A 27,418-nucleotide genomic window follows, 5' to 3' on the forward strand; every position below is an offset into this window, starting at 1 on the left:
CCAAGGGAAGGCTTTACAGTTGGTTGTGTTTTTATTGAGTTACAGCAGACTGTAAGTAGAAAATGAAAATACAAGCTGTATTTCATACTAGCAAAAAAGAAAAAAACAAAACAAAATTACAGTATCCCAGATACATAACTGAAAATGAAACTAAAGCAGTAGCAGCAGCAACAGACATTCAGCCAGCGCACAGCCATGCACCTGCTGTTAAACCGAGGGTTAACTTTCTTTGACTGCACAAATATTTAATATTTATTATTAAATATTTATTCCTTTTAATCATTCTTGAAAATGAGTACGAAAAAAAAAGTTGAAGTACATGCAAGTATTTCATGACAGCTTTGGGTGCTGTGACATTCCAAATGTCTGTCTGTACAGAAATCAGCTGAACCCGATCTGGCTTTGATCAGAAGAACCTACGTATTCACCAGCGGCGTGCTCACAGATCACAGCTGAGCAAAGTGGATACCTGACACGGCTCAAGTAAAGGAGCTTTGACTATCGTGTGCCATGCATTATGTTTTCAAAAATATGCTTTTGGCGTTTTCAGGCAAGTTTTTAAAAACACTGGACCGCTAAGCTGAAATCCTCAGCCCGGCTGTGCTCTGCCCACTTCTGAGGCCGACGGGAAACGTCTGATAAGAGAGCTGAAAAGGCAGCACGGTGCGATCGAACAGACACTCCGCCCTCCGCTCGGTGGAGTTAATCAGGAACGTGAACATTCTGTACTGTTTCAGTGTCTTGGACATGCCTCGGGTTCTGACGCAGGAGCGAGCCAATGAGGAAAGATAACAGAGTTTAGCATGTACGGAGCGTTCATGCATCCACCCTAATGCGGTTAGTCTTGGTCTGTGGCTGTTTGTGTTCATTCTCTGGTCTCTCAGCGGTGAAGCTGTAGCTGTGTTCAGTTTGCCCAAAAGAAAAAAACAAAAAATACCATCACTCCTTGTACTTCCTTTGCTCTGACACTTCTGAGTGATTTCCATCTTCTCTACTGTAATTCTACAGAGGGCGAGTTAAGGTGCAGAAGACAAGCAAAAAGTTACAAAAGTTCCTAACAGTTTTCATTCAGGCGGTCATGACAATATCTATCACTACCACAGGGAAATATGCAAGTGCCATCAAAGTCTACTCATAACGAGTAGTGATTTTCAAAAAATACGTCTGATCTTCAGCAAATGACAGACTATATCATACAGTTTGATCTCAAAGAACAAAACCAAACCGAACATTCCAGGTTTTTGGGACAACAGTCAGCCTTTTTCTTTAAAAAAAAAAAAAAAAAAAGTCTTCTCAGGAAAACTGTACAAACTCTAGTAATACAGAAAATATTTACAGGGCTCTTTTTTTTTTTCTTAAAAAACAAAACAAACAAAAAACAAAGAGCGAGCACTGTAGTAAGAGCAATGCATCAAGTCCAGCTTTGGCACTCCTCTAAATGTCAGGGTCTACGCTTCCATCAAGTGCTTTAATGGTGCAACTCCACAGTCCCCCAGGATGTTGGGATGACATCACAGGCAGACAATGACATCACTGCTTCCATGTTTGGTCATCTCAGGTCGTCGGTGACTCAGCAGTCAGTGATGTACTGTACAGAACCAGAGACAAAGCCTGCATCAATACTTGTGTTACAGTTCTTCCTTTCGTGTTCAAATTAAATGTGTTTCATCTGCTTCCCCAGATTAGAATTCAATATTTTTATGACAGTTTGCTGTTGTGGACATACAGTAGAAACAGAAATTTATTGTCATCTGCTCCCTTTGCTCTGCCTTCTTGTGACTGTAATGATTTGTGTGTGAACATGTAGTCCATCTCCATGCTAATTGATGGTGTCTGCTATCTTTGTGAAGGACCAATCAGAGGTAATTGCACACTAATAACTTCCTGGACAGCCGGAGGCTGCAGCTGTGGCATCTTAAAAAAGGAGCAGTTCACCATTTATTTAAGCCAAGCTTCACTTGGCATAAATAAATCTCTTAGCACTATCCATGTTTCCTATAGGATGGTTTCAGAGGACTGGAACATATCCCAGCATGAGTGAGAGGCAGTGAGACACCATGAAACCTTAGTGGCAGACTTTGAAGGTGCAATGCTTTCACACATCAGTCTTCTGTTTTTACTGTAACAGATTTAAGCTCACACTGCTAACAAATAAAAAGGGCCGTTTCACCCAGTTCAACTCACCATCAACCAGTGACCCTCCCCGGTTGCTCCAAGGTCAGAATGTCCGTGTCAGTTGCCAACCTTTGTCTTTCCGCTCCTCCTTCACCATCCTCCCCCACAGCCAAGGTCACCTTTACCCACCTGGCAAGAAAGCAGACTGAAAGTTTGAACACAAACAGACTGCTTCTGGGAACTGGAAATAAAGAAAAGACTTTCTCTTTAAGCTTTGCACTGATGTTTCTAAGAAATGCAGCATAAACCCTTCATGAAAATCAGTAGCTCGGCACCCACAGCTTAGAGTGTCCATATGATGCGGTACTTCTGGACTGCTCTTGGAAAGGTATCTTAAAATAACTCCTCAGATAGGAGTTTAAAATAAATACATAAATAAAAATCAAATATTGGCAGCAAGTTTCTTCTTTTTTTTTTGTTCTGCCTAACATGACTCTGACAATAGAAGATAAAAGACTTTCTTTGCCTCTTCTTCACTCACCTTCCTTTTTCAGTGGCATTTGAGCTGTTCTGGTCCGGCCTGGTCCGGCTCAGGTCGGTCACACCATCGGCCAGTCTGTCTGTCAACCGCTGGACTTTGTCCTGCTCTGGCTGTTTGGACTGTTCTGGAGTAGATACTTTCTCAACAGCCTCGTCCACTGAACACAGAGATGTAGAATTTGGAAATTGAGCAAAAGAAGCACCAAAACAAGCCAAAGAGTTTCAGACTCTACAAAAAAGTAAAGCAAAGAAAAAAAATGACACTACTCTATGTTCTCCTCCAAAACTTACCTTTTACAGCCTTGATTTCCAAGGAAATGCACTTGTTCTTCTCAGAACTCTGACCGTTCTGTTCCTGGCTTGCTTTCTGCTTCTCTGCAACGCCTTGGAAACCTTCCATCCAGTTGAGAGTTTCGCCGTTCTTCAGTGCAGAGCGGTGGTCCTTGAACCAGCGTACAATGTCAGTGCGTCCAAGACTTGTTTGCACCTCCAGCTGACTGTACTCCTCAGGAGATGGCCACTGGGTCCGGCAAAACGTCTGTCAAGGCAAGCAACAAAGATATACGTGGAATTCAAAAATTACAAAGCAAAAATGACATGTTTTATTGGGCCTCTGTGCTCTTGCTTCAAGTTAAACAATTAGCAACTAAATAACTTTAAAAAATTGTCATACAAATATTAACAATTGGCTTATGGATTATTAAAATCTGGAATGCGGTGTTATACATTAAATGACAGACAAATGACATGTAAAAATTTGTAAAGAGTACCAATAACCAACCAAAACTAACTACAAAAGCCAACTTAAAAATGCTCACCTGAAAGGAACACATGAACACATAAATATATTTTATGTATTTTATAACATTATCCAAAATAAAGCGTTCAAAATGACAATGTATTTGTTCCACCCTGGATAACACATGCAGTGCTGGCACACAGGAAATGATGTCAATATCAATCACAGTATGTCCTTTGCCGATTAGTCACATGACCTTTTCCAGCAGAAAAAGGCAGCAGCCTTGACAAGCAGTGGTGAAATCAGCGGGTTACATGTGCAAGGAGCTCTTTTGTACTCCTCACCTCCTCTACAGGACATCACCACTTGGATGACAGTCAATCAGCTCAGTATCAGTGGCAATAAAAGTAAAGTTATTCTTACCAAAAGATCAAAAAGCCTCACTTTCCAGAATAAAACCTTTTGTTATCTCTAGTGGATGATTGTCACTCTAATCCCACATGAGTAACGTCTCGTGCTCAGCTTACTTCCACCTTTGTAACATTTCTAGACTTCGCCCTTTTCTTTCTTTCTCAACACAGCATACAAGCCTTGGGTCATAGTCCAGTCACCTCATTTGGATTATTCTAACCTCATTCTTTCTGAGGAGTTCTTTTCTGGGACACCAATTGGCTCCAGACGGTAGAGATCTCTGCAACAAGTCTACGGACCATATTACGTCCACCCAGCTCACTCGCTCCCTATTTCTTGGAACTTGTTACGATAGCACCTTCGTCAGCTTGACTCCTTGACAGAGTTCAAATATCAGCTGAAATCCCATTTGGTTCATTTACATATGATCCTGTTTTAGATGTTCTATGTTTAATATTTTTGTTATCCTGACCTTTCAATACTGTTCTTGTTGCTTTGTGTTGTAAGTTGACCGAGTGTTTTGAAAGGTGCCCACAAATAAAATTTATTATCATTTATTTTTATTATTGCAACTGCCAGCATTTACAGCAGGCATGTGCAGTGTGTGTTAATGGTTATGCAACATGTTATTAGGTGTTTTAATGTGGAAGATAATATGTGAACAAAGTGCTAAAAATATACGCATGTTATGTGTGAAAATCTTTCTGTTCCAAATTTGCAGAGTACGTCAAACTCATCTATTATCTTGCTGTGTGTTACAGAGTCAATCATGTAGATTTTTTCTATATGATAACCGTCCACAATGTTTCACTTCTTTAACATCTCACCAACTAACTTAAAATACCTTTTCCTAAAATTAGGTTTACATTAGTTCATGTTTATACTCTGTTGCATATTCTAACACTCTGCTATGTAATCAGCATAAATGGAAACGTGTCTTTATCAACTCTTACCTCCCTGAGGAGGGCGAGGGAGCGGCTGCTGATGGGAGCTGGGCTCGTGGAGGCTGACAGGATGGGAGGATGTGGAGAAGAGGAGCAGGATGACGTGAGGATGGGAGGCGATGCAGATGAGGGATGGGTCGGAGGCCGAGGGGAGGAAGCGGCAAGCACAGGGGGGGAGGAAGACGAGGAGGAGGAAAGGACAGGTGGATGCGGAGAGGAGCGGAGAGGCTTCCCGTCCTGCTCTCGATGAGAAGCCCCATTAAGCAGCGCACCCGGCCGCTCTATTCTGTCCTCCGTGTTCTTAGAAGCCATCGTGAGTAAAGTCTTCTCCATGTTGTCCCTCAGTGCCCTGCGCTCCGAAAACCAGCAGTCAACCTCTGTCTTGGACAGCCTGGTCTCCTGGGCCAGCTGATCTGCAGGAGAACAATAGGAGTTCAATAGCTCACACAGTTTTATTTATTTAAGTTCTTTTTTTTAAAACCTTGGAATTTGGTCTGTCTCTGGGGGTCTTAAAAAATGGCCTCATTAAAAATATTCCTGCTATTCCTGCCAACCAGGCACCCACCAGGGACGAGCCCGTAGCTCCTCTGGGGTGGAAGGGAATTAAGTCGCATGCTGTGAACTAGTAAAGACTGAAGAAAATATTACTTTTTTCTTAAAGAAATTTTAACATTTACATCCTAAATTTAGGACCATGATATAGAACATAACTAACTAGTTGGCTAATACCACTTCACTTTTTAACGAGTACATTAAAAGTTCTGTAATTCACAACATTTTCTGACTGACACAGAGCGCTCTGTGCATAATTAACTGATCTCCAAGGCGACTGTCCTATGTCTTTGATCTGCACACATCAAAAATGTGGAGTCAGATGGTTTAACCACCAAGAAATAAAAGAAAAATTACATTCATTACATGACATCAGTTTCTCAGCAAATTTAGAAAGTTTGCAGATAACTTCTTCGGCTGAAGCCTTCAGTGCTCAAATGTCTCTGTCCACTGCAAGATCTGTGATGTGCTGGGGCTGGCCTGGTGTCTTGCTGTGGTGGGAAGGTTGAAGGTCATCTCCTGGCACTGGCCAGAGCGGGTTTGGTGCTGGATGGGGGATGGATCCACCCCAAGGATGGCATCCAACGGGTTCTGCCAGGTTGGCTTTGGACTGGGTGACCTGCAGCTGGTAGACGTATGGAAAAGCATTTTTCTTTTCAGGCCCTATCTAAGAGCTGCGGCTCTCCCTCTCTACCTTGGGTGGTATGGGTTGTTGTGGGACGTCTATATGGGGGCCTCTCCTTTTTCTTTCCCCTGGTCTGCCCCCCTCAGTCATGGGGGTGGTGGAGATCAGGTGGGTACCTTGTGGGGCTGGGTCATATTGTGCCACCGCGGTTATGTCCCAGCACCCTGGTTGTGCTGGCTGGTGTCCTTCCTTTACTGGGCTCTGTGTCTGTTCACTTTCCCTCGGCTCATGCGACCCTTTTCCTGGGTGGAAATGGGGCATGTTATCTGGCCTTTGCTGCGCTCAACAGGAGCACCAAACAGTGGTGGAGAGCTTCCTGCATGTTTCTAGCTCACCACACCAACATGCCAATATCAACTATGGACTAATTTTCACTGTTGATTTTGACCACTTGGTCAGGTCCTCATCACCACTTTCAGTTGAAACATTTAAACTCTGGTGACCTTGATCTTCATAACATAAATCCCTACTCCACCCATTAATGTTTCTTCTTGTTTCTTCATCTCTGCTTGAAAGTTTTGTTCCTGGGTTTCACTGATTTGTCATAAAAGATGCTAGCTAACTAAAATGTAGGTTAATCTTTCAACAAAGCCTGGTGAAGCTCAAAAAGGCCTAATGAGGTATCAGAAGAACACAAGGTGACAGGTTAGGGCTGTTCGATATAACGATATATATCGGATGACGATATAAAAACATCTATCGTTTCATTTTACGCTATCGTTTGTTTCGTGGTGTCGCAAAATAAACTGTTTACGGCAATATTTTTTCATCGTTTTGATGGTCACTGTAGTGGCTATATTCATTTCTTAAAGTTCTCTCTTTCTCTTATATTTTATATAACCACACTACGGACGGACAAGCGCCTGTTTTTATGCATTGTGGTTAGCAACATCGACGGTAACACCATCACGTGTCCGCTTGTTTATGTACCACATAAACCTTTCACAATAAAGCTCAAGATCCTGTTGAGACTTTTCAAAATAAACTGAATCACGTGAAAGAGCAGATTATTTACGGATGAGAAGTAGAAAAGAGCCCCCAGGTGCTAAAAAATAGACCTTAGACTCAAACGGTAGAACAGGCTTTTCCCCACAGCACGCCGTGTAATAAATACTCACAAAGAAAACGGCGGCCGTTACAACTTATGTCTAAAAATGTATAGTTTCATGCATCGGTTAAAACACTCGACTCCAGCTACATGACGCGCAGCTGGAAACACTTCATGCAAGTCGAGCTGCCCGAGATTCACAGAATTTACAGAAAATGTTACATTTTTGTGATTTATATCGTTATCGGGACGACAGAATTCTTATATCGGGATATGAGATTTTGGTCATATCGCACAGCCCTATGACAGATGTCTCCACCTGTAGCTGGTGTTACGTATAACATGACAGTTTGCTTCCTGTTTCATATACATGAGCAGGACACTTGCCAACACTTTCCTGAAGAAACACGTTTGTATCATTTTTGCTACATCCAGCTTTTCTGTGCAACCGCTGGAGTTCATCATTACAAACTAGGGGTGTTGCAAGGCAGTGGGCTTTCTGGACTTGGGCTTATTGTGATATACGTCACTGATGTTTGTGCAGTACTGCCCGGCAAAATTTAAACGACAAGGCTAATGTAAAACACTTCAACTCGACCCGCAGCCTTGTTTTTTTTTTGTTTTGTTTTTTTTAAATACTTTTCCCTATCATGCACACAACTATTCCCCCCTGTGAGAGAGACTTTGCTGCAGGCTTTACCTAGCTCTGCCTCTGTTGGAGAGCTACTCTTCTGGAAACTCTCCTCCAGCGCCTTCAGCTGCTCCGATGACTTCCCCTTCACCCTCTCTAACAGTGGAAACTGGCTGGGGACCGCTTTCTTTACTGGGGCATCCTTAGGAAGTGGTGTTACCTCTGCTTTGACCAGCACAGGTGGAGGAGGAACACCTTCAAGTACGACAGAAAGAAATATTTACGGACCAAAACATGCTAGGATATTCTTCTAACACAACACATGTGAATATTATTTCTGGATGATACAGCACAATGCCTAGAAACTATCCTTAAAGGCCAGCTTTAGAGTATAATTTTCTAATTATGGTGATGTAGCCATTCAAATCCACCTTTTAGTACTAAATGTACTTGTTGCACATAGAGAAAAATGTAGTTCTCTTGCCAAAAAGAGGCAGTTTGTAATAATTTGTCTGTTAGCAGATTAGTATCCAGTCTTCAAAGATATCATTTTCAAATTCTGTAGAATATTAGATAATAACAGAAACTCAAGCTAATTTAATTTAGGTGAAAATCAGGTCACAGTCACACCAAATGCGAAAAATGAAATCAGACACTGCAAAATAAAGATATAATCTTGTAATTTTTTATTGCTTATAAAGATAATAAAATACACTATTTTAGTAGGCAATGCTTCAAGCTCATGACGGGTCATATGAATTAGGAAAAAGAATTAGTTTCCACTGGATCATCTCCAAACTTTAAAGCAATGTATTAGCCACTGGAGGACATAAGCACTCTGTTTGAGCTCTTTAAAACATCCCCCCCCATACAATATTTTGACTTCGCAATGACTGAAAAAGATTAAAATACTACACTAAATTTAAATGTTGACATGAGCACAAATAATCTATGAAAACAATACAGAGGTCAATATTAGGGATTCCCAAAAAACAGACTGACGTCAGTATGTTGTAATAAAAACATCATAAAACACAAGTTTTAGTATAGCACTTGCCCTTCAGTGCGCTTGTTTTTCACGTTTCCTTATTGCAGCACTAAATACGTCACATACCTTTGAGATTGAGGAGTCTTTGCTCACTGAACCACTTCTTTATCTCTCCTCTGGATAACCCGGTGGTCTCTATCAGCCTGTAAATCTACCACATGACAAGATACATCAAAGTAATAACTACAGTAATTTTCGCCTCAACTGCATGTTTGGCAATGGACATGTACACAGCAGGGATATAGGATATGGAAAGACCAAAGAGGACTACCTCTTCCCCACATCCATGAATCTTCCCAGAAAAGATTCATGGTTGTAGTGAAGGAGGACATGGAGGGTTGGTGTGACTGATCAGGATGCTATGGATAAGTCAGATAGATCCACTGTGGCAACAACTAAAAGGAGCAGCCAAAAGAAGAAGAAAAAAAAACAAACATAAAAGAACCACCTGGGTGTTTGGGGAAAAAAAACTAGAAAATACAAGCAGTGATACCTATCATGGTAGCACAAAAAACTTTTCTCACTTGCTTATTCTTACCTCATCTTCCTCAGGGAAAGGGCACTGTGTGTAGCTGGACCTCAGCACAGACAGCTGCTCTGATGTTTTATTGGGGTCAACGGTGAAACTCAGCACTTTAGGTGATGCCAGCTTGGATGTGGCCATCGGGGCAGAGATGGTCTGAATGATGGAGGGCCGTTTACTCTCTGTAGCAACCGTAGGAGAGGCTAAGGGTCGTTTGAGCGACTGCGCCACCTGCAGTAATCATGAAAGAACATTTTACATGCTCAAATCTAAGGCAAGTTAAAACAGTTTGGTCAAAGGCAAACTTTACCCCTCCCCTGCTTCTGCTGCCTTAAAGACTGCCATTTTCCACCTAGAGTTTTGTACCTGGTTAGCCACTGTGAGTGCCAGTGGTGCACAAGTAACAGTAGAGCCATTGGCTACAGGAGTCAGCACAAGGCTGGTCTGTCCCAGGAGCTGACAGGGCAGGGACTGCAGGACAGAGGCTGCTGGCTGCATGGGTTTGGAGGGCGTGCTTGAGGTGGACTGGTTGGTAGATGATTGGGAGTTGAGCTGAGGAGTAACCACGGTGAAAGTCTGAGGCACGGAGGATATTGTACCATTGAACATTTTCTTCCTCGCTTCTTCCACCTGTCATTGAAAAACAGACATGTTATACATGTCCCGCAACCTGATTGGTACATTTAGTGACTGTAAATTAAATACAGTTATTATTTATATTACTATGTTTTGTTTTTGTTTATTGTGAAAAACCGGGACACAGCTAAAAAATTAACACAATTCTCCTACCTCCTCAGGTGACCAGCTGATACCCTGTTTGAGCCGCTGTGTGGTGAACCAGACTTTGATCTGCTCCTCTGGATGTTTTGATGCTGCGGTGAGCCACGAGAGCTCAGCCTGTGTTGGGTAGGGGAACTTGTTGAAGGACGAGATCAGCGTCAGGTTGTCGTCCAGTGTGGGGTTGTATTTGGTTGTGTTGAGGGGCACTGCAATCTTCGGCACCTAAAAAAAAGAAAGAAAAAAAAGTGCAATGCAACAATCAGATGCCCTCCTAAGAGTAAGCACTTGGTGACAGTGGGAAGGAAAAAAAATACCCTCTATTTTAACAGGAAGAAACCTGCAGAAAACTTAATTCGCCATGTAAGCTACTCTGCTTTTATGGACTGTAGATGAAGATCGTGTTTTTTGCATGACTAGCTATGCAATGATAAACTGCACAAAATAAACACCTATCCAAATATCACAAAACTAACTGGGTTATTGAGTGCATGGTTGTAACAAAGCATTAACAGCAAAATCTGCCAACTTTTGTATGGTTCTAGCGATATCGCTCTAACTACTATCTACTAAATATGGAGCTAAACCCAAGAATTAGAGTTAGCATAGTTAGCACAAATTCTTCAGGAGAAAAAGCTAGCCAGGCTACTAAGCTAACTAATAATTATGTTACATCTTGTATAATTTAAAACAATGACTTTATTAAAAAAAAAAAAAAAAAAAGATTCAAAATAAAGGTTTTAAATGTGAACAGAATGAAGTTAGTCGTTTCCACTCATGTCCAGCTAAGCTAAGCTAATTCCTGCTTACTGTTCCTCCACTTTTTCCTACCTGGGTATAGTTTAGAGGCCGCTGCAGGGAAGGCATGATGTGAGAAAGGCCGTCTGCTTTAAGGAGAGTCGACTCCGGGATGATGACCGTACCATTCACATTGACAGCTGTGATTGGTTTCTTGGTGAGATCTGCAGTTATTTTTCCCAACTGGGAGTCTGTCCGTTTGTTATCCGATGTCATTATTTTTGGTTTACCGATTTTGACTGTGGTGGGTTTGCTCAGTGGCACAGTGCAGAGTTCGTCCCCTTTGCCGGAAATGGCACCAGAAGTGTTGTAAATGACAGCGTTGTTGCTGCACCCCTCTATCGTCTGTTCTAAGATTGTCTGGTTGTTCATTTTTATGCGTTTAAATTTAAAGTTGCTCTCCCCTGGGTGGCACCTCTCGTTGTGTTCTGTCAAGGTGTCAAACTTTTTTGTGTTGAAGTTACAGACAGCACACAGGTACAGGGGGTTAAGGATGACATTTGGGTGGTTTGCGTCTACGTGTTCTTTGAAAGTATTCAAATTCTGGGTAGAAAAGGGGCAGTATTTGCACTCATATCCCCCCTGCTGTCTGCGCTGAGGCTTAGAAATGTCTGGTGGCTCATCTGCTGGTTTGTCAGGAGCCAAAGGAGGGTCAGAGGCCTTTTCCATTACATCCAAGTCCATGGATTGCTCGGGTTGTGTTGAACTGCTATCCATAGGCACCCCTTGGGTATGGTTCTCTGTTGTTGTCTGGCAGGAGAAGGTACAACAGAATTACATTTTTAAATCTGGATATATCAATTTATCATCTGAATCATGCCCACTAAACTCCAAACAAATCGAATTCTTCCTCCCAACAATTATTCAAATATGGATTACTAAAAGTAATTCAACTAAGCGCACCATTAAAAAAAAAAAATAAAAAAATAAAAATACTGAAAACCCACATGCTGTCGGCAGAGCCTACCTCCATGTTCTGAGAGTCCTCCGCTTCATCATCCAGCTCCACCATTGTCTGCTCTGGTCGGATCATACAGGGAGTGGAGGCCTTACGTCGACTGGACATGGTGGTGGATGGGTTTGTCCCGGTGCTCGTGTTTGGCCAGGGATGCTGTAAAGGAGGCTATGGCTGAAGTTCCAGGATGCAGGACTTGTATGCAAAGACAGTCTTAAGGTGTTGAAGTGCAGTCAGGAGGACTGCCTACTAGAGGAATACAGATATAGATCCCGAGGTAGCAAGCACCGGACAACTTGTGAGACTGGGATCAGAAGCCAAGGAGTCTGAGGAACACTCACCCCCCCCCCAGAGTAAAATTATTGGCTGGAGGCAGGAGGAGGACAGTAGGCGGTGAAAGTCTGGCAGAGATGGGACTCCTGTAGTGTCATGTAGGCTGGGCTCACTGACAGTGTCAGCTCCAGTGCTGGCTGATCTCCTCGAACTGCATGATAGGACGCTACCTAGATGGCAGAAAGTAGAGAAAAAGCAGTGTAATTTTTATATATGTTTAAAAACATATTTCCCTTTTCCTTGCATGTACTCTACTTCCTAAATCACATCTATGACACTATGATAACTTTAAAGACAAGGAAATCAAAGCTGAACTAGAATGACATATTTGTATGCAGATAGCAGCATGTTACAGTTATATCAGCAAGGCATGTGTGGTCTAATGTGTCTACATAAGACGCAGGCAATATATGAATAACATGAGTCATACCAGCTTTTCACAGGAATGATTTTAAAGAATTACACCAATAAATAAAATATGTTGGGCTCTAAAATAAAAAAAACAACAAATGTTTTTTCTATAATGTACAATATACGCAATGCACCACAAAGTAAGAACCATAAACATTCTCACAACATCAGTTCCCTTTTAACAGACACACACAAAAAAACAACATGGGTAGAAGAAACATGAATATTCTTGAGTTGGCACCAAACTGACCCATGTAGAGGTGCAGCACACCACTGTCCAAAGGAGGTAAAGCCAACCGCTGGGCAGTGAGCAAAAATGGCTCAAAGTAAAAAAGGTGGCTGATACATAAGCACAGCAGAAAGCTTACAGGTGGTCAGAGCAGTACAAAGCTGGCCCTCAAAAGACTGGGAAACAGAAAAAGTCCAACAGTGCTTTGGACTTTTCTGGCCAACTACCTTTTAGAAGCTAGGTGAAGTAAACTAGAGGAGCAAACAACACAATACACTGGAAGACTGATGCATAACTCTGTACTTCTTCATTTTAATTCATATACTGCCAAGTTCAACAACCGCTGGGAACTCAACATGCAAGTTACATATTAAAAAAACAAACAAGCAAAAAAAAAACTCAAACAAAGAATCAGATGATCACCTATGAGCAAACATGGCAATGGTGGAGAGAAAGAGGACGTCTATTTATCAGGAAGATACTATTCAGACGGGCGCAGCTGCAACCGGTATGGGGGTTAAGGGATCAAGGGATATTTAAATCCCACATTAAGTCTTGATGAATGAAATATTCAAGTTGAAATCCTTTACTTATAATTTTTTGAGCAGCATAATCATTTTTTCTTCTTTCAACTGCTTCCTTTTAAAGTTGCCACAGAGGATGAAAATCTTATTATTTCTGATCTGCATATTTGATTTGGCAAATATTTTGTACCTGATGCAACCCTCTAATTTACCAGCAGTACACTGGCTCGTGACCTCCTGTGGGTGGGTTGTCTATACTGCAATTTAGATTAATTATTCACTGATCAGACACATCTTCCTGTGTGTGGCTAATGAAAAATGAATATTGGATCAAACAGCAATTCTCTGAAATGGCAACTGAATAAATACAAATATGTGACAAATTAAAAGAAAATCCGAGATATTATACATTACACCTGTGTGTTATTCCCTGCAACGGTCTCATTCGGCTCAAGGGAAGTAAATTTTGTCATATGAGTGCTCTCTGTCCATGGGGTTTGTAGCTCCCTGTGTTTAGTCTACAACAGAGCACAAACCTGGTCTTGTCAGGTGTTGTCCCAGCATCGATTCTGCCTCAAGACTCTGGACAGTTTGAGACCAGTGGACCCAAACAACGCCAGTGTAATGCCACTCACGAGTCCAGTTCTTCAATCTGTCACTCAAGCAACATTTATTTAAATCACACAAACCTGCTATTGTTACAGTCTGTCAGTTTCACTTGGCCTTCATAAGCGGCAGATATATTCAACTAGATGAGATGATTTTTATTTTAAGTTCCACAACAGTGCTCCAGTGTTGTCTATTTATGTAGAGTAAAACTTTTAATCATCACACTTTCATCACTGTGACTCGGCAACACGGCCGGTATGCAAATATATGCAGCTGACAGGTCTGCTGCTGTAAGACAAGTTGTCCTGAGAAATATTGACTAATCATTCATAAATCAGATTGTGCTGCCAAGCGTGAACAGAGTGAGAAACCAGAGATAAAGCAGCTTCTGATCCAAATCTTTTAAAGCTGCGAGCTTCTTTATTTGAGTTTTAGTGGAAATGAGAACTTCATAAAGTAGCAGCAGTTACAAAAAGCTGAAGGACTGAGAGAATAGGAAACTTTTCTTGGGTAATATTGTACTGAGTTGGAAGAGAGAGGAAAAAGAAAAGCTTATCTGACTGAAAAAGTCGATTGATATTCTGGAGGCCTCACGCTGAAGCTTCATACTCATATCCACATGAGTAAAAATCAAATAAGTCGATGCAGCAGCGGTGCTCTTCTATCAACCCGCGTAAGCACAGAGGACGAGAAAACCTCTTCCAAATATAAATCCCATGTATACAACACCATTTAAATATTTCATACTTCTATTTACTCAGAAGCATCACATAGCAATTTAATCTGGACAGAAGAACGATAAGTAGTATGACTGTACGATGCAGGGCAGAGCAAGAGCAACAATGTGACTTCAGGGTAATCCATCAGCTGCAAATATTAGGCCTGAACTTCGCGATCATGCGAGAGTCTCACATACTTTTCCTGGATCTCTCCATCAGCTACACATTAATCAAAAGGCGCGATTCCCCTTCAACACGCCATCATTCGCAAGTCCACTCATTGTCCCGAGATATCTCATCCCCTCAAACGACCCACTGAGGCATCATTAAAATGCAGACTCATTACCATGGTGTCGCTATAGCAACTGTGGAGCTGTAGTCAAGTGGCTGCTACATCCTGACGGAGGTTGTATATACACACACACACCACCCAACTGTGTTTGGTGCTTTTAGAGACAAAAACTAAAATAAATTTCAGGCTCAGTGTTTTGACAGTCTGGGAATTTGTAATCCTGCTGGATCCATACACTGGCACATTTCTTGTAGTTTTCTGAGCCATTGTGGAAGGTCAAGGTACAGTCCGTGGGAAGGAAAAAAAAGAAAAAAGAAAACCCACTTTCCAGAATATTGACTTCAAGGCATGAGCAGCACTTAGAAGAGAGTTCTCAGTCTTTTCAACATCCAAAAGCAAAGTGAGCAAACTTACAGTATGGCAGACAGTCTTTACACTACTATGTAAATATGGAGCTATTGTATGCCATGTTATTTCTGGCCATTTAACAAAGAGAAATACTACGGCTGAGCTCATTTAACAAAACGGATATAAAAATGGTACTGCAGTGCTGTTTTTGGCTCAGTTTAAAACCTCCTTGGGATGCTTTTTATGTGGAAAAAAAAAAACATTTGAGCCCTCAAGAGCACCACTTACCATCAGTGTCTCTCACTGGCCTTGCCCAAAATCCAGCACTGTAGCACACATCTGGTAGGGCAGAATGGGAGATGCATCTGTCAGCTGCATCTGAAGAGCCACTTCATATGACCCACTGAACCAGTGCCGCCTCACCGGCCTTGAATGCATTTTTTGGATTTCTGCAGTTAGGTGATTGAGGCACAACAGGGCAGGGGGAGCACTGAGATTAACCCACACAAGCAGGGTGGATGCAAGTTAAACGCTTTCCTTTACGCAACATCTGTATTTGTATGCTATAGCAATTTCTACGCGTCTCAACAATGACTCAGTGCTTTCAACTCGCTGCTCCAAGCTTCTCAAAAATGTTCTCCAAGTCACTGAATGAGATCAAGAGGAGTTTGCTTCATAAGTCAGTACTACTGAGTCACCGGTTTTATTGAAAAAAAACAAAAACAAAAAACACGCCGAGAACAAGTTTGACTCAGACACTGCTCAGAATCTGATGGAAGTCCATCATATTACACAACATAAACACAGACCGCACTGCAGTCTGATTTGTTGCAGTCAAGTTAAATATGTGCATGGACTGTCTCAAACAAAGAGAAAAGCCTGTGTAAATACTGGTGAACACTGAGGAAACACTGGCACAGACAGCCTCTTCCTTTCTCTACTCTGTCATTTTCAGCAGAGGAGGAAGGGGTTGCACTCCCGCTGGCTGCTTGGGAGCCCCAAATCCAATGATGGAAAAGAGAAGTACGATTAACAGCCACAGTGCTGAAAAACTGTCTAGGTTTATCTAGATACCTTAATAAACTTTTTAATGGATACTCTAAAGTCTCACGCATTAAAAAAAAACAACTATATGTATATATTATCAGGTGTCCTTGAAAAGAATATGAGGCCTTTCCAGAATGATTACTTGGCTCTAAACACCTCAGCTGCAGAGCTGAACGAAATGTGAACTAGTTGGCTGTCTGAGCTTTCGCCATGGCAACTTTCACTTCATACCAAATACCAAAAATGTTAATCGCCCCATACTCAAACTTGGCTACGGCCACTACCCAGGTGAAACCTTCAGTCTCCCACCTGTTTGTTAGTGTGTCTAACCTCATCAGCCAGTCAGCGTCTGTGTGCAGAGTGAGCTCCGAGCTGGAGTCACAAACTCCCGACTGTCTGGATGCTCATTAAACTTGTATGAATACTCAGCCTGGCAGCCCCCTTGCCTGCCTGCCTGCCTGCCTGCCGTCTGTCTGTCTGCACTTTCCCGTTGTCTAGCTGTCTGTCTGCTTGGTGCATTATATGAGTGGAGCAGTCTTTCTGAAGAAGCAACATTTTAATGCTGCCAGGCAGCGAATACATTTATCATCCCAGGCAGTAATCAGCGTAAGATACACACTGGCATACATACTGAGGAGGACACAGGGGAAATCAATACAAACCCTGCATACCACTGAGCCTGTCTAATGTATGAAGACAGACATCATGATTTAATATGACAGAAACATAACAGTGGTATAAGGCGGGACATCTATCCAAGCGGTAGCGAGAAGGAAACGACAGTGAGCAGATGAGTCACAGCAGCTCTCTCAACTCAACTCCTATTTCTGGACGTCATTAACATAATCTCAAAGTGGGGTAAAGGATAAAAGTGTCTCAAAGGCTGGACTTTTGGTCAAGCAGGGCAGCCTTCTGTCACACAAAAACACCTATCAGGAGTATAAAGCCCACGTGCCAGCTTGTCACTACCTATTAAACTGCTAATAATTCATAGCAATGCTTTATTTTTCTAGAAGTTAGCATTTTTTTAATAGATAACTTAAAAAACAGCAATGAATCAAAGTTATAAAGCAAAAACTGATCAGGTGTCTTTTGCAAGACCACACTGGGTCTGAAATGTGAAATGGTTAGCGTTGACTCATTGCTCTATACAACCTGAACTATGATTGAGCTAAACAGCTGGTGGATTTCATTGTTAGCAGAGGAGCAAATAAGACTGAGGAAATTGATGTTGTGACACATACATAGTACCAGAGTTTTCAGGCATCCAGTCACAAAGGCACATGAATGGCAACCTCTGCGGTTACCGCACTTGAAGCCATGCATGAAGTACAATCCAACCGGGCACACTGAAGCTCTAAAATAACACGCAGAGGACAAGAAGGCGGCAGAGAAACCAAAAAACTGCAACTGCACCGACTATAAGAGTGACACGACTTTGCTGATACTTTAACAAAGGGAAGAAAAAAAAAAAAAAAAGACTACAGGGCTCAGTCACACATCTTCTATCACTAAAACGTATTGCACGCACTGCTCTTTTGGCTTTGCTGTATGGGGCGTGCTCCTCTCTCCCTGTCTTGTTTTGAGAGTTTTCCCTCCTGACTGCTTGTTCCAAGAGTCAGCCACTGCAGTGAGGAGGACAATGCGTACGTCTCACTTGTGTGGTTAAGGAGAAGCACCGTCGCCATTAATACAACGTGTCCCAGTTGGGGTGTGTGTGTGTGTGTGTGTGTGTGTGTGTGCGCGTGTACTTGTGGGGAGGGGAGAAGAGCAGAATTTCGGACCGTCGCAGAATTAATTTAAATCTCATCACGCGGCTCCTCTAGAGCAAAGCGAAGTACTGCACTGTGTTTGAGGGCTTGGTATGTTCTGCATAGCAACAGAGCAGTGCTACTTTTGCTGGGCTGGTATGAAGACTAATGATGAAAATGGTGATTCTGCCAAAAGGGAATGTGCCCCATCCTATGCTTCTTAAATGGCATTTTATTGTTACATGTGCCGTCTTGGAGTCGTGATTAAAATAGTGGAACAAGGACTACTTTTTTCAAATCTACCTGCCCTACTGTACTCTCTAAGCTACTAAAGTTGAGGGGACTGAACAGGAGTTTTCTTTACTAGATCAATTCACCAAATCCTGATATGACACCTCCAGGAAACTAGGCTCATCATCCCTGTGGTGACCTCATTACAAGTTCCCCATGCAGTACACAGGAAACGCCGTCCAGCAGGCTACACTGCATTTGATCATGAATCCAGTCCTCCATTTAATCTTGTTCACACATTAAAACTCTGCGCGGGCACACACACCTGTCTCTTCATTGAACACACACAAGAGCACCGTCTCTCACACACACAAAAGGGCAGGCTATAAAAATATCCAAGTGTCACCCACTCTGCACCCGATGGTTGTGTTACTATGGTAACACTGTAACCAACAGAAAATGTGCGCGAGTGTGTGCTTGCATCCAAGAGCAGAGATGCTGCAGAGGTCAATCAGTGTTACAACAGCTGCGATGTGAATAATCCAACTCAACATTGATTTTTTTTTTTTTTTTTTAAAGAAGAGTTTAGTCTTTGAAAAAAAAGGGGGGGGGGCTTGATCCTAAAAAAATAAATATATTTGTATGGCATTGGATCCCACATTACTGGACTCTTATGGGATGCATCTTAAACATATGAGTCACACTATGGTGGGCTATCTTAGAGTTTGTGTTGCCTGAAGTGTGACAGAAACTGACTTGTAGCCAACACTATTGTGCAACACGTCCACAGTCACAACTTACATGTGGGCAGCTATTGCCACTAGGATCTACTTGGGACCCTAGTCCAGGGGACAGTCCCTGAGGCCTGCTAAGCTAGTGTAAAGTGTGGCAAGGAGACACTTGAATAATGTAAATTCCACTAGCATCATATTTGCCATTAGCTAACTTTACTAGCAGAGCAGCCTGGTGTTTAAGCTTTGCTGACATGACCGAGACGTATGCGTACAGCTGCAGTTTACTGCAGGCTGAAAGAGTGTAGAAGCTAGTTACAGTATTTATACTTCATAACCATCAGCTCAGTCTTGGGCATTGTTACACAAACAAACTTGGTCTCTGCCATTTCTAGAGTAACGTTTTACCTGTCATTTTATAGGACTGTTGTTATTATAACATATAACAATTAGGGCTGCCACGATTAGTCGACTAGTCACGATTACGTCGACTATCAAAATCGTCGACGACTGATTTAATAGTCGACGCGTCGTTTGAAGCTTTGTTAGATCCCAAAAGACGCAGGAATAAGTAGTAGGATTTAAGAGTGTAATAACGGACTGAAACAGAAGATGGCAGCACTGTATGTACCAGGATGCCAGCTGCCGTTAAACCTCGAAGAAGAAGAAGCTGTGTCCCAGAATTCATAGCGCAGCCCAGCTCAGTTTCCAACAATGGCGGCAGCTACTTAGTTTTAATATTATTCTTTCTGGGTCACAAAATAAACGTTTAACATATTTTCAGGCGAGAATGTAGCTGTGTAAACCTCAAATATCTGCTCAGTTTATCAAGACACCACATATTTTCAAAAGCGCTCTGACGTTTTCGGAGACGTCTGTTACCCACTAGCTCGATAGCGAGCCGGGGGCAAGGCTCACTAGAGCCCGTGAGAACACCGGACACCCGGCAAATCGTTTTCAAACCCACTGCCGTCTTTCGCTACTCAGGTTAAACACATATAAGTCACTTAGATAACTTGTTATTGTTTAGCTTTTTTTTTAGTATTTTATTTGTTCCTGAGTAAATCGGTTTGGCTGATATTAAAGTTATAGTTTTTACACAGCTGATTATCAGAAATGTGAGATTCTCGAGAATATACTCCGGTGTCCTGTTATATTTTAGATAGCAAGGAGTTTATTAAACTTCACCGAAACATTCTGCAAATTTCATTAAAATTTAATAAACTATCATCTTGTCTTTATTTTTAGTGAGCACATACCTTAAACACTTAAAGCTGTAAGCTAATGATAGTTATATAAGAGCAGATGCATGCTGGTGGATGCATGATCTGATTAGTCGACTAATCGCAAAAATAATCGGTGACTAGTCGACTATCAAAATAATCGTTTGTGGCAGCCCTAATAACAATTGTGATGAACACTCGTTGATGGGGTTCCCCTGGCGACCCAAATGATGAGGGCCAAAATGTCATTGAGCACTCATTTGATACAGCAACTACAAGAAGTAAGGAATTGATAGCACATGTGGTGTTGGGTAACCACAAATGGAAATTTTTTTTTAAAAATATATCTCCCATTAACATTTTTTTTTGTTTAGGCGAATTGGTTCTGTGTTCCTCTTTGCACACTACTCATCCACTGCAACCACACCCACCCCAGCTGTGCACTCTTTTTTCACTCTCCCGTTAGATAAAACTCTTGTACTCCACACACTTTTAAAAGCTTAAATGACTTGCCAAACCTTACTATATTAGGCTTTTCCGATCCCTCTGGGAAGGGCAAAATGTGATTATTCGGTTATATTTAGGGCACAAATTAAGTAGGGCAAAGGTCAAATCAGGTCAACAACAGAACATGAGAGGGATTTTTAAAGCTTTAGTCCAAAGTTTGCCCCAAGTGAAATTGCACTGTAGCGTAATGCGGTGTGATGTTTGCATATAGTATGTCCTCAAAATGCAGAGGACACTCTGCCTCCACATTTCTCTAAACTACCTTGCAATGGAGTGTTTCGTGTTTGCCACGAGCCTCGGTGAGCAGTCAATGCTCTGTGCGGATGGATTTCCCACCTGTCAATCTCTGCCTTCCCTGCAGTGGGTGTGGCTTATATTGTGAACGATCTCCAGCCTTTCCCCATTGGACTCGGCTGTGCAGAAGGGGTGTGTCTGAGCGTTTCCCCTGGCTGACGTGGTGCAGTGCAGAAAGCCTTTTAGCAAGCTCCCTCTTCTCCAAGCACCCTCTCCCTTAAACTTGAAATTCTTGAGGACACAGCCTGATGGTAGCAGGGAAGCCAGTGTGTACACATCCTCAGGCACAAATGGTCTACATGACTGTGTGTAGGAAGATCAAACCAACTTTTTTTAAAAAAAACAAAAACAAAAAAAACTTCCATGTGGTGGTTGTTAAGTTCAGATTTTACCAGTGGATTTGTTCAGCACAACTTATTTTAAGTTTGATCCTGCTGCAGAAGCTGTGAGAAACAAGACCACTGGCTGATGGATGATGTACACAGGAGGGTAAAATCCTTACACAAGGAAAAAAATAAATAAATTAAGCCTATTGGTGAATAGCAATGTGGCAATTAAGCAGTGAGCACTTTAATAAAATACAATGATCCACTGCTTATAAAATGACTGACTGCAGATATTAATGGTGGGTTCCAGTGTACACAGTTTTCTCCCACACACACCCACCTATCTTGCAGTCTCAATGCTAGACTGTCTCTTGTTTCTCTCTCTCTCACACTGCTTAGACATTCTGACTCTAGTGTCTCCTTTCTTTTCTTTGTCACCCCTTCTTTCTCTCCGTGTCACCAGTTTTCTCCTCGACACCCTTCATTCAGTTTGAATTTCCAGCATCGTAAATGTACATTCAGTTCCTTATCCGTGACCCGCCCCCCTATTCGGCGATAAGATTTTCAAGAAAACTAGCGGGCGACACCATATCAAGTGATCCATTAAGAGATGGGGATTGCCTTAGTGGAAACGTAAAACTGTCAGCGGTTAAGAACGCTGCGACCTTTTGTGTGCTTTACCTGGAAATGTTTCTGCTGTGGGGGAATATTTCAAGGAATTCAGCTAGGTCCTGAGCTGACGAATGGCAGCTCTTTTAAGCTGAAATATCGACCTGATGCTAACATGGAGAATTACTTTTACAGGTTATAATGCGTGTGAGGCTCAAGTCTCCATTGGCTCCAGTTGTCCATCTGCATCACTACGGTGATACAACAGTACGGTAAGTGCTAACCAACGTCTTCTTGTGTACCAAGCTCAGACATCACACGTAGTCTCTAATACAAGTGTTGATTTCTTGTTTTCCCTAAGTTGTCTCCTCACATCCTCCCTCTCAGCCCCACCTACAGGTGATGAGCTCATCTCCGTGGTTGCCTTAGTCACCTAACAACACGTCTGAGAAGCCGGCGGAAGCACAGCGGAGAGGAGGACCTGAACTGAGAAAACACTGGAACAAAGCACAGCGTAGATGCTGGTGATGTCAGTACTGTGCCAAGCTGAGCACGACAGGCCGTGATGACAGCAACAACCTCCATCCTCCAACCCGTGATGACTCATTCCAGTGTTTCACCAAGAGAATGGACAGCCATTATAGGACTCACAGTTTGATGTGGAAATGTGATGTGTGGTCAGGAAATGCATTCCCAATTAGTATAAAAGAAAAAAAAAAAAGTCTGTGTTAAAAACCCACGACAGGTCTGCTAGTCTCTAAAAAACAGCAGCCATATATTGTGGAATACAAGCGTGAGCTAAAGACAAACACAAAAATGTGTGACCATAAATTGATGCTTGTGCACTCACATGCAGTTTATATTATTTCTATCCGGATGCATAAACCTGGAGGGGGAAAAAAACAAGCAACGTGGGTTGATGGTTCACTGTTAGCATACGGCTGTAAAAAAATAAAAATAAAAAAATAAAAAAAATCAAGCAGACGCCCATCGAGCTACTAAGCGTACATTATGGCAATGACCCCTTTTAACACAAATTTCCCATCATTACACCCTCCAAACTGTCACTATAAATTGAACAGGCTCTGATGTTATCGTGCTTCAGATTATTGTTTGAGTTAAACAAACTACAACAATCTGCCCGGGGTTAATGTGGAAACCTGTTGCTTACTTCAAATGCTAACAACAGCAGAAAAGAAAGTATATTTTAAAAGTACACATTATATATAGTACTGTGTAAAAGTCTTGATTCACCACATTTGCTTCAGAGGATATTTTGTTTGTTAAGAGATTTAACACTGATCTATGAATTCCAGTAGGCATCCAACTCAAGATATGAACTATTGTGTGCAAACATAACAGACGACTTATCAAATAACCAATTTTAATAGGTTTCTTTTGTTGCTAGCAGCCTGTCACAAAAACATCATTCTGTCCTTTCTTTAGTTGAATTTACAACTTTTTTTTTTTTTTTTTTTTTTAAATATGCCAAAGATAGAAGTCTGAGAGGTGTAAAATAACATTTTTCCACCAACAAGGTGATTCCCAAAGAGCTATTAGCCAAAAACCTGCATGTCTCTCCATGGCGTGTAGTGTTCTGTTGGAGGATAAAAGAAGTGGCAGGCCTAACATCCAGGCCAGCAAATGTAATACGTAATGAAATGCACAGATGCATCTGACGCTTCAGTTGATCCATCTACTGTTTACTGAAGTCTCATCAGGAATGGTCTTAGTGAAAGGGTGGCTGTCAAGAAACCATACTTCAGGAAGGGAAGGTATGACAAATTACACAAGAGCTGGACTGGGAAGAGAAAAGCAATCCGAAAACCAAGAACAGTTCAATCTGATCAAATATGTTATCTAATCCTAATGTCATTCTCTGCCTTCAAGGAGGCTTAGACCCCTAAAAAAAAAAAAAACCTAAAAAAAAACCTCAAGCTGCCTGTCCACTTTCATTTATCGAAAAAAAAAAAAAAAACACAAACAGAAATTCTCTATTACAAAAACAACAACAACAAAAAAAACCCCTCAACTGCTAGTCTTCTGCTCCATATTAGCTTATTTGCACTCTGACAATCTCACAAGATTGCTAGCATGATTGGCACATACAACATCTGTGCCAATCCTGATGACTGTCAACAATGAGATATCACACGTCCTCTCTACAAGTCACATTTGACTAGACTGCACTCAATTCATTGTCAGAATACAAAAACAATGTTGAAAGATTAAAAGCTAGTTTGGTTGCAGCGTGTGTGTAATTTTTAAAAAAAATTTTAAATAAACAAAACATCAGGCTTTAACGCCTTGACTTTTCCCACTGTTAACGCACCTTTTGGCTTTGCTTTGATTTGGAACAGCTTGTGTACAGGCTGTCGGGAGTGAATCAAACAGAAAGATCTTTTTGTTTTCATTCAGTTCCTCGGTTATAATTTGACACCAATTCTTGATGCTCTGATTTTTTCCCCCCTCGTTATTTGAATAACTGTGACAGACTGAGTCTTGTTCATTTTCCACCATCTGACTAGAGCAAACGAATAAAACGCCTCTAGGAACAAATAGAGCGGCTCACTTCCCAGCTGGATGTTTTGGCTGTGACATTCGAAGGGGTCACAGTACATTGAGAAAGACTGTTGAGGAAGCTAGGAAGGAGAGAATAAATAAAATCAGCTTTTAAACAAGAGCAGATTTGTTTTTATGCCAGTTCTTTAAAAACTATAGCAGCATAACGCTTTAATAAATAAACCCAATGATTGTCTGTTTGCTAAAATTCTCCACAGTGTTGTGATGGTGGACCGATGGCTGATGCATAGGACAAGGTAGGACACCGACATCTGTGCATTTCGCTAATCCCTAGAGCTATACCGTGAACACATCCCTTAAAAATTAATTAATTAATTAAACTGTGTTTCTCACGGGATTAAACACATCTGCCAAACTGTAAAAACAAATCAGTAGTGTTGTCCCATGTACCTGACTTCAGATGGCAATAGGGATTTTACTGGCTTGTAACAGTCTGTTTGTTGAGCAAATTTTCTGGTTTCTTATTAATTTTGGCAGCAACGCTCCCTACACCATTCTGCAATAAAGCACAGCTACGCAATTACGATTAAAAAAAGAAAAGAAAAAAAAACCCGAAATGTGATTGTGTACTTCTAATCCAGAAAAGAAGGTATCTGCTCTGATTGTTCAGCTACCAATGAAAACGATCCGGCTGTCATTCCAAATTACATAACATCTTCTCTGATTTTGGCAGATCACAAGTGGAAAACCACGCGAAGAACAAAAACACGAGCCAAATGTCTCTTCACACAGAAAGAGCAAGGGTGCGTGGCTTAGTGAGCGGAGCCCAAGTTTATACCCATAGGAATTGCTGGTAACGCGGCTGACAGGAGGGTTAACTGCACTGTGATCAAAATCACTTACATCTTTAACACAAGAGGGTGGGAGGGGAGGAATCGCTGTTGATCAGAGAAAGCCTAGAAACACAAAACATCAGGTCATCGTAGAGCTGAGGGAACAGCGTGAAATGAACAACACATTTTAAAAATTTACACCAGACAGACAATTGCGGGAATGTTTTTTTTTAACCAACTAGTTTTTTCACTTGTAGGGAGTGACCATGCCGACTGTACACTACTGTACGTGCACTTTTAATTATTATAGACAGTATTTGCAGTGTGGCTTTATTTTTAATCTGCGCACTGATAATCAAACCACAAGTGCCACTGGCAGTTGCTGCAGACTGCTGTAACTGAATGTCACCATTAATTTTCCTTATTACTCACACAAACACCTCTGTCTGTTATTTGGTAAATAAGAACATTTAACAGTCACCCACATTAATGATTTTTCCCATGTGCTGCATGGAAAATAATAATGATGACTGCCCACATGAATGAAGCGCTAACAGAGCCAACGGCGCTGCATTTTACTGCATAGCTGGTAAAGAAACTTAGTGCCAGACTGAGGTATCACCCAACTGTCTTTAGATTGAGTTTAGCTCTCCTGAAGCACCTCAAATGTTCATAATGAGTATTTATCCAGTAATGAAGATGACAGAGCCAGATCTGTATGCACTGTCATGTGTAAAAATAAATAAACAATTATTAAAGGAAACATCCTGAATGTATAACTGGGCAATGTGTTAACATTTGTGTTTGGGCATTGTGTCACCTCAGTGTGTACACGCAGGTTACTTCCAAAAACGTACTGGTGGACGGACAGCACTGACCCCAGCTGAGTGCTACAGAGGCTGCTCACAGTTTGGGCCACGGGCCTCATGACCAAACTTCATATTATTAATAAAAGAGAACCACGCCTGGCTTTTACAGCAGTTTCAGACCCACTGCAACAGCACTGCCTGCCTGCAGTAAGAACCGCGGTCTCGGGAGGGGAGGAGGCATCACCAGGGGTAACGTTACGCCTACATCGCAGAGACGCACGAATCAAAGTCTATAAACAACGTCGGACTCCAAAAGTTACACTCAAACCTCAGCACGCCTGAATGCGAGCTGGTGCACGCCGTTGGTAAGGAGTCCCAACGGTTGTTTCCTCTGGCCAGCCCGAAAACGTGACAGAGGGGCGCAGGGAGGGAAAAAAATACTCTCCCCAAATGTTCCCCCTCTCGCCATCGACGTAACAACATGTCGGCAAAGGACGGCCATGTTTTGCTGGTTATGTCGACACGGGGAGGAGGAAAAGTAGGCACGATGTTCCTCCCGTCTGCCTTCCCCCGCCACGGTCACACAACGCACCGAACACACAACTTGAAACGCGGAGGAGGCAAAAACGTCCAATTAAGAAGTTGTCGGGAAACGTTGCGAGAGCACGCAGGTGGAAACGGCAGGGGCAGGCAAAGTTCACGCGGCCAGACAAGTTAAAATATTTATCCAGAGGCGCGTGGGTGTTTTGGGAACCACGCTAAGCCCGAACGAGCCGCGAGAGGGGCGCAAACAAACAACTACACGCAGTTTTAACTTGAGAGACTTTTCGAGGGGGGAGCCGTGGGGAGAAGGAGGGAGATGAGAGAGAAAAAAAAAACACGAAGAAGAGTTTCTCCATTTCTTACCTGCCCACCGTTTTGGCGCGACGCTCAGGTAGTGCGGTACAATCCCAGAGCCGCTGGAGAGCCGACAAAGACGCCGAATCTGTTTCAAACACTCTCTCGGCGGCTCGATAACCGAGCAGACAACAGGCGACAGGAAAGAAAAAATTGGCGATCACAAGGAGGATCTACGCCAAAAGCCACATGATCGCCGACGTCAGAGTACGTATTTGCATGCCGTACCGAAGCGCCGGTGCCCGTCCACAGCGGGTCCATGGTGTTACGGCCGTGAAAAGTTTAACGGCAGGCCGGAGAAAGTGAAACAACTCTCCGGGAACACAACAGGAGTGCTAGTGATCCATGAAGCAGTCCCGCTGCTCCAAAAATGAATGAACCGCGTCTTCTTGCCGTCAAGTTGCCC

The 27,418-nt window shown here is 42.2% G+C and overlaps 1 protein-coding gene across 1 annotated transcript; it reads right to left on the reverse strand.

Moving 5' to 3' along the window:
- Positions 1-12: 12 nt before the first annotated feature.
- On the reverse strand, positions 13-27,418 carry zhx2a (zinc fingers and homeoboxes 2a). Its single transcript, XM_084942622.1, has 13 exons — positions 27,022-27,418; positions 11,779-12,269; positions 10,845-11,561; positions 10,026-10,238; positions 9,603-9,866; positions 9,252-9,467; positions 8,780-8,864; positions 7,735-7,920; positions 4,759-5,162; positions 2,947-3,193; positions 2,657-2,813; positions 2,185-2,304; positions 13-1,588 (listed from the first exon to the last, which is right to left on the reverse strand). The coding sequence occupies exons 2-12, from the start codon at positions 11,875-11,877 to the stop codon at positions 2,187-2,189; spliced, it is 2,706 nt and encodes a 901-aa protein (XP_084798748.1). The 5' UTR covers positions 11,878-12,269; positions 27,022-27,418; the 3' UTR covers positions 13-1,588; positions 2,185-2,186.

This window comes from Perissodus microlepis, chromosome 11 (genome assembly GCF_051167445.1).
Source record: "Perissodus microlepis isolate ML-2025 ecotype Zambia chromosome 11, ASM5116744v1, whole genome shotgun sequence".
NCBI classification, from domain to species: Eukaryota; Metazoa; Chordata; class Actinopteri; order Cichliformes; family Cichlidae; genus Perissodus; species Perissodus microlepis.